Below are 12,500 nucleotides of genomic sequence, written 5' to 3' on the forward strand. Positions count from 1 at the left end.
GTTGATGCCATGATTAGTCTCTTCCATCACTATATAAGGAAGAGAGAAAATATGTATATGGTTGTCGATTTTTATAAGGATTGATTAATACACTATACTTGTGGGATTCACGATTTTCATATCTTCTTCTTGCAATCTTTTCATAACTAACATTATCTCATATTCTTCTTTCTCCTAGTCCAAAACCCTAGTAGTTCCCACCCGACTCACGCAAACGATCTAGCGTCGAAAGGCACGACACAAGTGGTGATGTTCGAGCGAATGCTACAAGAACAACGTGCAATGTTGGAGATTGCGGTGGTAGTAGAGCGGCTTGTGCAACGGAATGGGCAATTCAACGGGAAGGATGTGTCACGATATTTGCGAGATTACAAGGCGAAAATGCTATGGTGCGGAATATCGGAAGGATTACAGGTGACATCCTTCAATCGAGTGGCTACGAATGGGCTTTAAGGGAGTATCCACGGGATACGACCACAAAATTCAACGTGGGAAACATTTGAAGGAGCGCTAAAGACCATGTTCGCCATCGAGGACTCCTCCAAGGCAACGCGAAGGGGATTCAAAGATTGGGTGGAATTGCCAGACAAGGGGTTGAAGGTCCTCAATGTGTTTTCGGCATTCGAAAGTCGAACGTATCCATTTTTAATTATCCTCAAGTTGAGGATCGATCTCATCTTCTTTGGATTGACTAAGTCAATACAAAGGGATAGAAAAAGATGTAGTACCATGTATGAGATCAAGATTATGGTAAAAAATAAATGTAAGTATTGGCATATGTGGTAGTTGTCTAGAAAGAACATCTCAAAACTCTGATAAGAGTAACAAACAAATTATGTTGGAAGGTTGTCGTCTTAAGAAACCGGTGGTGTGGGCTAAGCTTTTGTCATGATGATCATGTTATCTCTTCCAAGGTATTAGTCATCCTAATATGTAGTGGTATGGGATGTTGGTGGTAGGTTGGCTATGTCTTTATCATAGCTAGGGGTTGGTTGAGTGGATCGGGTTATTTTATCCAATCTATTTACCTTATTTTATTTTATTTTGGTCTATTGATTAGTAATAGACTCTAAACAAGGGGGAGTAAATACATCATCTTGTCTCATACCCATCTCATATCTTTCATGCTATAGGTGGGGTTCATACTATGTTGACATTGAGAGAAATACTATATCAAGAAGATAGGCGATTAATACTTTTAACTGTTAGGGTTATGTAGAAGGATTAAGGCCAAAATTCTTGGCTGAGTACAAGAGACCATGCATTTGAGTCATGACAACTTGGGTGCCTTATATTAATACATAATGACAATGATTTTCTAAGCAATGCACTGAAAACAACTAACATCATGTTTTTATACCATCGTACATGACCGTATCAAGACTCATCTCAAACTCTTATATCAAGTTAAGTACTCAAATATGTTAGGCACTCAAGGCTGTTGATACTCATCCAAACCTCTTGTATCAAGTTAAGTATTCGAATATTGAGAATAGCACGCGTGGAGAATATCACGAATATCACGCATGGAGAATATCACGAATATCACACACATTTTGTATCGTCTCTTCTCCTCCCCTGCAAACACTAAAGAGGCAGACCCACGCAGAGACACAGAGAGAGAGAGAGAGAGAGAGAGAGAGAGAGAGAGAGAGAGAGAGAGAGAGAATCGCCATGTTAGCTTCACTTGCCTGGCAGCACAGGCTCAGGAATGATTCCTTTTCATTATCACCCTCCCTTCGGGTTTACCTCGTCTTTCTGCTTGTCTCCTTCCTCGTATCTCCATCCTTGTACGCTCAGGTAAGTAATTGTGTACATCTCTCTCTCTCTCTCTCTCTCTCTCTCTCTCTCATACACCGTCTTTCTGTCTCTCCTCCTCCCCCCCCTACGTTGTATAATGTTTATTTCATATCCAGTAAGCCGATCTTGCGATTTGATGCAATCTTTCTCTGATCCAGACGATAGAGGAAGACAATGGTGCTCTGAAGGATGACGCCAATGCTATTGAAGAAAACACTCAGTCCTTACGCACCAAGGTAAATTCCCTTTTCCCCCTTTCTCGGCTGATTTAGTTGTCCTATGGAAATCGATCTTTCATTTGTTGTGTGTGAGATGATACTTTCTGTCTGTTTGTTTATATCTTTAAGCTTTTCCATCAAACGGGCCATAATCAAGACGAAGAAATGAGTGACAATTGGCTGAATGATGATAGTGACGTGTCAAAGGCCGGGGGCTTGCTTGATGCTCTGTTCACGAGCTTCAGTATGATCCTTGTAAGCGAGGTAAAGTCTTTGGAAGCCAGTGTGATGGCTGTAGTATCATAAGAAAAATCAAGCTTTGAGAGATGGCCTTTACAATGGAGGGATGGCCAGATCTAAATTTAAGAAGCATAAGTTCAGTTCAAACCTGTATCCAACATTACAGATTTTGTGCAGATTGGTGATGAGACATTTATCATTGCAGCTTTGTTGGCAATGCGCCATCCTCGGTCGATTGTGCTGTCTGGTGCCCTCAGTGCCCTCGTGATAATGACCGTAAGTTCTCTTTTCTTTGATATATACAGTATACAGGAGATTGCTAGAATATGATGCATTCTACTAATCACATGTGCATGCTGTGCTGGGCATAACTTCCGTGCGTTTGAATAGATACTTTCTACAGGGCTTGGAAGGATAGTGCCTAACTTGATATCAAAGAAGCACACAAACAATGCTGCTACAGGTGAGGTTGTGTTTGATATATTGAATGCTAAACTGCCTGCATGTGTCCCATGTTATAGAGTGTATTGATTTTATATTGCAATTCTTGAGTCATGCAGTCCTCTATACTTTCTTTGGTCTGCGATTGCTGTACATCGCATGGAGATCAAGCTCCAAAAGTTCACAGCAGAAGGAGTTTGAAGAGGTCTGACGTATGTACTGCATTTTCTTTAATTCGATTGATGCACACATTATTTTTGTTGCTGTTTCTCTTTAGTTTTACAGCATCATAATGTCCACCTATCATGGGGCTAGCCCTTGGTAAAAAGGGGCGGGGGGGAGATGACAGAAATTGTTATTAAAATTCAGGAATGAGGTAGAAGTGCAGAACTTTTTTTTTCTTAGTTATATAGACAAAATATAACATTTAGGCATGATCATGTGTGGGAATCAGACAAAATGGGTATTGAAATCAAAACTAATTAGGATAACTTCTCACATCAGTATGGATATGCCAGTATAGAAAATAGTACGAAAGTAATGAAATAATATGCAAAGATATTGGATGTAAACTTCAGTAGTCCCTCTTGCTAAGGGATCTGTAGTATTACAACAAATCAATCAATTATATCGGCTCCATCGTGTACTCAAGTCAACCACTGAACTTTGCCCATATCATTGAAAAAGAGATCCAAGCAATCATGCACATCTTTGATCTTTTCTGTAATTATGGACAAAGAGAGTGTGCTGTTTCACCGAGGGACATAACTTCACTGCCAATTTCCAAAGGTAGATTTTGTTTTTGACCTTTTAGATTAGTAACAGGCTTATAGGTTGAGAAAAGTTAGTGCTCTTTATAAGTTATGTGATACCGTTTTTGGCATTTTGTGAAACACAATGCTCCATTGACAAGAAGTTGAAGTTGGAGAAAAGGGATATTCCACAAATTTTGAAGTCTGTAAATATGAACTCTAAATACCCCCCAAAAATGCAATCAGAGGTAGTTGAAAATCCTGGTTTCTGAGATGTTGTGGTCTTTACAGCTGTGCATGATTAGAAGTAAAAATGGTGTTTTGGGAGATGATGGTTTGCTTCACACTTTTTGTGCTATAATACTTCTATTAGTTTTGGGATGGTTCTCGTCACATATTGCTAGTGATATGTGTAAATGTGTGCTTTTCTTATGGTGTTTTTGAAGAAGGATGGTTTTCCTCGCAAATTTGTGCTTGTATAATTATTTCCAATCTTTTCACTCCATGAGAAAATTGATCAAACGTGTCTTTTTTTTTAAATGGCCGAATCTTTAGGTTGAAGAGAAACTTGAATCTGCTCCTCAAGGAAAGACAACATGGAAGAGAGTTCTATCACGATTTTGTACTCCCATTTTCTTAGAGGTAAGGACCATGCATGAGCTGTCCAAACTTCTTTATTCATGTTCTGATTCATAAATTCTGATTATCATATTAAACAAATCTCTGATTAATAAGAGATTTGTTTTATCAATTTATGAAACCATGCACACCAATATATATTGTTACTCATTAAGACCGGGTGGTATGTAGACGAAAAGAAGTTCTTTCTACATGTTATGAACTATTTCAAGCTTGTATGATAGTGAAAGCTCCTAAATGATGAGGATAAGTTACTTATGAGCTGGATTCATATTTCATGAACGTTTGTATATTATAAACTATTTCCTACCGAGTTTGTACGGTAGAGTGACTTTTTGTAGACTCGTAACTGACGAGGATGAGGTGATTATCTCCCTTGCTGTCACTTTATGTTTTAAAATGATTAGAGGAGCTTCCACTCCTGTATTTTCCTACTTGTATTTTCAGGGCATGACAGTTTCGTTTAACCTATCTCTATATGACTTTCCATCTCCGTATTATAATGGTTTCGTTGAAGATTATAGAGCACTACCCCGGTTACATTGCAGGAAAATACATGTCCTGGGACATTCTGGAGATTCATCTTTGGGTCCTCAATTATTAGTTGGATTGATATCGTACTACATACAAAATGTCATCATCTTTTATGAGGACAAACTCAAGATATGAGCTGGATTGATATCCCACCTGTTGCAAAACATAATAAATTTTACTTAATTATGCATATATGTATATGTATATGTATATTGTATATCTATATATGTATATGTATATCTATCCATCTATCTATCTATCCATATATATATATATGATAAATTCAAAAAGTATACTTGCTTATTTTTAAATTAACTACAAATGTGTGGTCAAAGTAAAAACTCATAATCCCAACATTAGAAACAAAATTGTGAAAACTAGTAATTTAAGCTTCTAATTATGTCCGTTAGGACTTACCCACATTCTAGTTAGAATCATAGTTAGCGAGTTAAGCTTTCAATTTGACCATTTAGGACATGCTCACTTTATGATTTAACAGAAATGAATTATTGTAACTGGCATAACTTATTTTTTAAGCTCACGTGTTCTTTTCAAATATATTGTGCTTAATGCAAACTTTCATGTGTTTAAGAACCTCAACTTTGACAAAGCATGTATAGGCAATTCTAGAAATAACCAAGCATTCATCCTGAATTCATGATACATATAGGCATATTTTTAGTCATAGTTTTTAATCACTGGTTAATAAGATGAAAAGTTTCTATTATTGTGCCTAATTTCAACTCATCTACCATAATGTGAGATCTAACCTACACGTTAGATGATAGTCTAATTTACCCAAAGCAACTGTGTTTACAACTTTCTGAATTAGAAAATTTGGGAGTGACATGTGGCATCACAAAAATAAACATTTCTTTGCAGGCCTTCATTTTGACTTTCTTAGCAGAATGGGGAGATAGAAGTCAAATTGCAACAATAGCTGTATGTTCTATATTCCGATAAAATTTCTAACTGATTTTTTATTTTATTTTCTGTTTTGTAGAATAACAATGTGAATTTGTCTTTGTTACATGTAGCTGGCAACACATAAAAATGCGGTTGGAGTTACAGTTGGTGCAATTGTGGGCCATACGATATGCACATCAGTTGCAGTGGTTGGTGGACGCTTGTTAGCCATGAAAATCTCACAGAGGACAGTTGCAATGGTTGGAGGTCTCTTGTTTCTGGGATTTGCATTGACATCTTACTTTTATCCTCCACTATAGGGAACATTATATTTCTCCTCCACACACACTCATTATGTAAAGAGGCTCTGATCTGACAGCAGAATGGTGCTTAGAGTTTGATGTGAGTCAATGCCTTCATTTTTTTCATTTCAGTAATATTTACCCACCTAATTCTTCCAGTGGCTCATAGACCGATGAACAAAGCTCTGTACCTGGCTATGCCTATTTATTTCTCTGGAACAGTGAGTATTGTTTCTTTGTAAGTGCCAGTTTATGGAAATTTCTCAGGAGTCTAGAGCATCTAATACCCAACAATAGAGTATATCATCAACCTATTTCATGAATAATGAAGTATGGTTTGATAACAAACATGATTTCATGGTGGTCACTGGTTGGAAACCTGAAATTTCATTCAATATTGTAGCACAACTGTGGCAGCTCCCAAAGTAAATGGCGATATGCCAGGGTTTTACAGTAATGCAATGTAATTCAATGATTAAATGAAGCTAAAATATCCAGTTGGGTCAATGAAATGTAAGTGTTCAGTGCAAAGGTAGCTTGCATTAGCACCACAAATTTTATAGCAATCAAAGATGCATTCTCATGGGTTAGATTGAGATTATCTTGATTTTTAATTGTTCCGATCTGTCTATTATGGATGGGTTCAAAAGTATTGGACCCATGATCATCTCTCAGCTTAATTGTATGCACATGTGTCAGGGTAATCCCCTGCATATGTAACCAGGGGTGAAGATATGGCGCTTTAAAAGATATCTATAAGACTTAACTGTCTAATCCCGTACTACAGTTTTGTTATGTATAAATGTCTCTCCATGTCTTCAGATATTGCGAAAGAAGCGATCAAACTGATACTGATCTCTTCACTGCATGATTTCTCGCGGAGTATGGTCTCTGAAGAATAGACCCATGTTTTGGCTGTGATGATCTCTAAACTGACACCAGCAATGGCGGAGATCGTGACAAATCCATTCGAAAGAACAGCAGATTCAACAACTGGGCTGGCCACACCAAGTGATTTTGGAAAGACTTGGATCTTCATTTTTTGCTCGTAGGGAGGTCAAGGAAAGGTCCTTGGCCCACCTTCTGTCTAGACCATGTATGAATGATGCTGGTAGTGGCTGAGATGATGTGGGAAGGATTTCAAGCAACCCTACCAACCTCACCCCATGAGGTGAACACTAGTGACGTGGGTTTAGGGTTTAGGAATTAGTCCCAACTGGGAACAAGTAGTCATCAACTGCGAAGGAAGCTTCATCAGTAACTACTCCTATTTTGCTTGTCCTCAAAAAGCCATGGCTTCCCCGATGTTGTTGATCCCGCCTTCGATTGTCAACATGTCGAGCTCCCATCCAAGTCAGATGAAGTTGCAAAAGGTGAAGTGTTTCTAGCAATCCCTGTGTTGTTGCCTCTAGGCATGTAGCCCTAACAGTTGTCCTCTACGCATTGCAGTTTTGACCCTTGAATGGCCATGTTTGTTTTCATTTGACGTTTTCTCATGAGCGTGCTATGAAGTGGGACATCCAATATGAGTGCAATGGCCACAATGTATCATAGAGGTTTTGCTGATTTGTTAGCAATATAGAAAAGAATGGTGATGAAACTGAAACTTTTCTCGTTTCATGTGAATGACTATGAACTGAAATTATATGATATAAGTCCACAAAATAGCTAGACTTGATTCTAAACTACTTGATGCAAATGTGATTGAATGTAGAGTGATATACAAACTTGACATCTCAAGGAGAGGAGGCATGATAAAACAAGGATTATATGATGTTTGAGATAGACATATTCAGCATGAGCAAAATTATGCCTGCCATGAGTAGCCTCATAAACGAAAATCCATATCTTCATTCTCTAACAATCCCTCAATCATTTATAACTGGATGTATAGCTTGGTAATAAGTTTGGAAACCTTGTATGAGAATCTAAAATATGGGAATGAATACAAACATCTTCATTATAGCGTTTGTTAGGACTACTTGCTGAGAAAACAGACATAAGAAATAGAAACGCATTGTTTAGAGAATACAAAGATATTTGGAGCTAATACGTACAATCTGCTATCAAAACATATATCCATTTTGTAGATGGATATGTTACTTGTCTTTTTCTTGGTGGAAACATGTTTTTAAGGAAAGCTAAGGATCAGTTTTAGATTCTTATGGAAAAGTTAGATATGACTCTTGAGAGGCCTTTGCAAGTTTCAGTCACCGAGTCATCCCATTGCATAATCTGGATTTAGACAACCAGGCCTTATAAATGTTGAATTGAGGATCAACACATTTGTACAGATTTTCTTTCCTTTTAATAGAAGTTATGCACATAACCTAATCAAATTTCCACCAAATTTTACTTTTACTTCCCAATATCCATTGGACTGTCATTGCTATGGGCCACCCAACCTTTGGCTCAATACTTTTAAAAAATCCCACTTCTTTTCATCCTTTAGTTTGAATTCATTCAAACCTTGGGCACGATGTCAAAACCCAGTTGGCCAAACAAATAATAATAAGAGAGCATTCAGCAATAAATACCAATTCAGTATAGAGATGGATCTAATCATTCTTGAGCAAGCAAACCAATCAAATAAAAAAACCTATGCTTTTGCACTCTTCTCGAGGTTCAATCAGTTATAATATAATGTGCTTTTGCCCACACAAGTGAGTTAATTGCTCTATTTAAAATTCTCAGATGGGAGTTAATTCAGGATACCATCTTTTTTATGAAATAAAGACATCAAATATCCAGGTGAACTTACATGCTATAAGATGTATTAATAATAGTAAGGAAAGAAGTTATAAAATTTAGAAGGTAGGTACAAGTGTCTTACAAATCCTTTTTACCTCACTGAGCTGAATTGTTCCAAAAAAAATCAAATTTTGGGAGCAAAAGAACTATTTCATCATGGCACTCTAAAAGTTGTCATATAAAGGTGCTTTTAATGATGTAATTTAGGAAGGTCCCCGTTCATTAGCTTCTCCGTATTGTACATCAAGATATACGCTTGGCTACACCTTATCTTCGAAATGCATACCTAATTTCTATGCTATGAATTTTGATCAGGAATGCCAAGCTCAAGGATTTTGCCTGAACTTTGAGAAAACAGATCTTGGCTTTCAACACAAGTCAGTCTTCAAAACTCAACTTTTCTTCATCAATTTCAAACGCTTTACGTGCTCTCTTAAGTTCTTCATTCATAGCAAGCAGCTCCTTGACACGGCCAAATTTCCTTGGATCCTGTAAAAAAGCACACATGCACAGACATAAGGTTACATGTCGGGGATCTCCAGCTAGTAGTGCTTATTCCCAATTCAGGCAATTATCTTGCACAACTGGCATTCCTTAACAGAATAAATATGTGAACAGACCATTGCAGTCTGGCAATAGTTTCACTTAAGCAGATATGAGTTAACATATCACAACATAAAGTATGTAGAAAAGTGTCATAAAAGTTAATGGGTATGACCAGGGGAATGAAAGAAGATGTTTTACCTGACAGTGTACATGACACAACATAAATCATGTGGAAAAGTGAAATTAGTCTCCTTTTTAATCTCTCCCTCTCTCTAATCTAGACTATTTAGCTTATGGTTATGTTTTAACTTGTTTCTAGTTTTAATGTTAGTGATTAATCCCTCGTCTCTCTCTCTCTCCCCTTCCTCTATCTCTTATTATGCCTCACTTACACCAAGTTTGTCAAATAATTTGGGTGTGCTCAAATTATTCTTGGTGTTACTTTTCACTTTATCCCCTCTTGCACTAAACCCTTTTATCCTCTAAACCCTAAGCCCGAAACAAACACTAAACCCTAATTCTTAAACCCTAACCCTAAACCAAAACCAAAACCAAGACTCAAACCCTAATTCCTAAACCCTAAACCTTTTCTCTATAACTCTACATCTTACATATTGCACCCACCGATGGCCTACCGTCCGCACTCCTTGTTTCGACTTCACGGTCCAATTGATGTGAACCTGAGGAGTCAAAAAGAGTATTCTGGTGGTGAACACTTCTCTGACATAATTTCCTCTAGCTTACCATTCATGTGTTTACTGAAAACCTATAAATGTGTTGTGGTTCCAGAGTTTTTAGTGGAATAGTATAAGAGAATTGAAATAACTACAAGAGCGCTAGGGTTTGGGGACAACAAATGTATTTGGTTTATTTTGATGTAATTTACAAACATTTGCTTGCCAAACATTCACATTTCCCGTAAAAACATAGTCTCGAAAATTGACCATGTGCTTGTCACTTACTTAAGCCTAAACATCATATACTATTTGAATGATAATATTTATTGTAGACTTTCTCATTTGGTATCACATTGCTCTCTCTCTCTCTCTCTCTCTCTCTCTCTCTCTCTCTCTCTCTCTCTCTTGACTCATAATGGCTTTCCTTTGCTATGATCTTGGTTTTTGGAAACTATCAAGCCCAAGGATTAACAACTCCAATGTAACATGCTGGAAGCATCTTGATTTGAAATAAGTGAAGTGATGAATAATCATAATTACCTTCCGCACAAGGAACATCAGGTCCTCTGTTGTAAGCTTCCCTCTTCTCGAAGCAATATCTTGAGCTTTATGTACCTGTCCACAGAAGAAAATATTAGAACTTGCCAATGCCATCTGAATGCATGAACCAGTAATTGTGTTTATCTAGATTAAGGTGAAATACTCACCATCTCTGTGACATAATCAATCAAGATGTCCTCGACCAAAGCAACAGTCTCAGGTAGAGGCTGCCATTAATGAAAGTAAAGACGTAAAAAAACAGATAAAGTATTAAACTATCTTCAATTTGCAAGTCTAGACTTGCCAATTATCATCATGTTACAGTATCAACAGAAAAGTGTTTCAGGGTAAAGATATAAGAGTTCATTTTAAACTTATAAATTATTGAGACCAGCTTAATAGCAAAGATGGCTTACGTCAGGATCATCTCCAAATCCATACATCATCAGTCTCACTAGTACACAATACAGAAGACGTCATTTGCAAGCTTGCAATATAATTTCAAAATGGTTTAAACAGAAGTAGGAAATATGCAAATGAAAAGAAAACGCAAAAAATGTACAAGTGTAAAGAACAGCTTTGAAGCGTCCAACTCATCCTAAAGATGTGCTGATCATTCATAATTGGGTGTCATAAAAGCTGAAAGTCAATTACAGAAACTCTTACAATCCTTGGAAAAGATACCACGCTTCCTCTTTAGGGAGGCCTCTGATGCCTGATGAGAACCTGCACCAGATTTTGCTTTGGCATTGTTTGTCGCACCTCCACCAGCATTTGATGTGGATGCCATGCCAAGCTAGCAATACATAAAAGGAAAATTTACAACAATGGTCTCCTCGCTTTCAGGTAAATGATCAAATTAGGAGTGAATCTTTCTGGTGATTAAAAAAGCGAGTTGGCAAAGTTCGGAATAGATATTTTCAATTTTATGTTCATGGTGATCAATCCCCAATGCGGAAAGAAATTAAGACGCAGTACAGGCAAGTTTTAGGAGATGAAGAAACACGTTTAAACTGTATATACATTACATTTACTGATCAGTGCAAGAGATTTAGTTCTAGTAAACAAGTCTTTGCATTTAGGTAGTTGTTCGATGTTGCTTATGACTATGGAAGCAACAGGAAAGGAAAGGTCATTTACCTGTTCAATACAGATTTGAGGAAGAAAACTCTGGGTGCCTCAATTTGACGAGCTGTGTCAACCACGATCGTGTGCCAATACAGATGACAGACCTTGGGGTCGAGATTTCTGTTGCTTCCAAATGCAAAAACAAGATCCTCAGAAAATAGATATGTCTATTCCATAACGGAAACACGAACCCTATTACGATGCTCAAACTATGGCAGAAATCAATATACATTCTCTTTGAAATTCTGGTGAAAGCTATTCTATTCTATAATGATGCTGAGATGTTGTTCCTCTAATTATTATTCTGCTATGCTCGAATATTGCAGGCCTGAATCAACCATGTCTGGAACTCTAGTCAACCATGTCGGGAAGGAGGGAGGGGGAGAAAGGGCATACCTTTTCAGTAGAAGAAGAGAGGAGAAAGGTGCGCCGCATCAGGAGTGCAGCAACAGGCAGGCAGACCATGGATGGATGGACGTACAGATCATAACGCACAGACACACAGAGAAAAACACAGAGAAACACAGAGAGAGAGAGAGAGAGAGAGAGAGATGAGGCGGGTTTTACCCCTCTGATTTGGTTTGGTTTGGTTTGATGTATTATTTCTTAGAGGAGGGGGGCTCGGCTTAAGCCTTAGATGTAAGTTTGTAACAATAGGCAACGGTTTGGTTTAAATGGTTTGAGTTTGACACCCTTGAACCAAACCGAACTGTTAGTTAGATGTGGGGGGGGGGGGGGGGGGGGGGTAGTGTGTCCGTTCATTCAACAAGAGAACAAGTGGACATTGGCGATGGCCGCCCATTCTGTCATGTATGCCAATCAATTTCGATTGTAGATTTTCGTCATCAGCCCATCTTCCTCCCAACAACACCCATCCTTCCCAGAATGAGGACTTCGTGATGCATATTGCATACACACACCCCTTGTGATGCATGTTCATATATATATATGTGTGTACATGCACGCATGAGGGTTTTCGGAATATGCTATTTGGGAATCGTTCAATTGATAAAGGAAGGACTAATG

At 37.8% G+C, this 12,500-nt stretch overlaps 2 protein-coding genes across 2 annotated transcripts; one reads left to right on the top strand and one right to left on the bottom strand.

Annotated features, from left to right (window-relative positions):
- Positions 1-1,586: 1,586 nt before the first annotated feature.
- LOC147855075 (GDT1-like protein 4) lies at positions 1,587-6,074 on the top strand. The gene is made up of 9 exons (XM_087330480.1): positions 1,587-1,800; positions 1,959-2,036; positions 2,148-2,282; positions 2,436-2,534; positions 2,649-2,721; positions 2,819-2,904; positions 4,007-4,093; positions 5,507-5,566; positions 5,662-6,074. The coding sequence occupies exons 1-9, from the start codon at positions 1,675-1,677 to the stop codon at positions 5,848-5,850; spliced, it is 933 nt and encodes a 310-aa protein (XP_087186606.1). The 5' UTR covers positions 1,587-1,674; the 3' UTR covers positions 5,851-6,074.
- A 2,541-nt stretch (positions 6,075-8,615) lies between these two features.
- Positions 8,616-11,830, bottom strand: TAF13 (TBP-associated factor 13). Its single transcript, XM_087330745.1, has 6 exons — positions 11,487-11,830; positions 11,013-11,142; positions 10,763-10,800; positions 10,514-10,573; positions 10,347-10,421; positions 8,616-9,072 (listed from the first exon to the last, which is right to left on the bottom strand). Exons 2-6 carry the CDS (start codon positions 11,134-11,136, stop codon positions 8,962-8,964), a joined length of 408 nt encoding a protein of 135 aa, XP_087186871.1. The 5' UTR covers positions 11,137-11,142; positions 11,487-11,830; the 3' UTR covers positions 8,616-8,961.
- Between the last annotated feature and the right edge of the window lie 670 nt (positions 11,831-12,500).

The sequence above is a fragment of the Azolla caroliniana genome, unplaced genomic scaffold, assembly GCF_043228905.1.
Source record: "Azolla caroliniana isolate FFs.n. ecotype wild unplaced genomic scaffold, voAzoCaro1.0.p SCAF_14, whole genome shotgun sequence".
Taxonomy (NCBI): Eukaryota; Viridiplantae; Streptophyta; class Polypodiopsida; order Salviniales; family Salviniaceae; genus Azolla; species Azolla caroliniana.

Bases quoted from the DNA above. Each gene is read 5' to 3' on its own strand.
- TAF13 (XM_087330745.1), bottom strand. From the start codon at position 11,136: ATGGCATCCACATCAAATGCTGGTGGAGGTGCGACAAACAATGCCAAA. The intron at 10,801-11,012 runs GTAAGAGTTTCT...ATTGTGTACTAG, and splicing joins TGGTATCTTTTCCAAGGATT to TGAGACTGATGATGTATGGA. The intron at 9,073-10,346 runs GTAATTATGATT...GCTTTTTTACAG, and splicing joins TGATGTTCCTTGTGCGGAAG to GATCCAAGGAAATTTGGCCG.
- LOC147855075 (XM_087330480.1), top strand. From the start codon at position 1,675: ATGTTAGCTTCACTTGCCTGGCAGCACAGGCTCAGGAATGATTCCTTT. The intron at 2,283-2,435 runs GTAAAGTCTTTG...GATTTTGTGCAG, and splicing joins GTATGATCCTTGTAAGCGAG to ATTGGTGATGAGACATTTAT. The intron at 5,567-5,661 runs GTATGTTCTATA...TGTTACATGTAG, and splicing joins GTCAAATTGCAACAATAGCT to CTGGCAACACATAAAAATGC.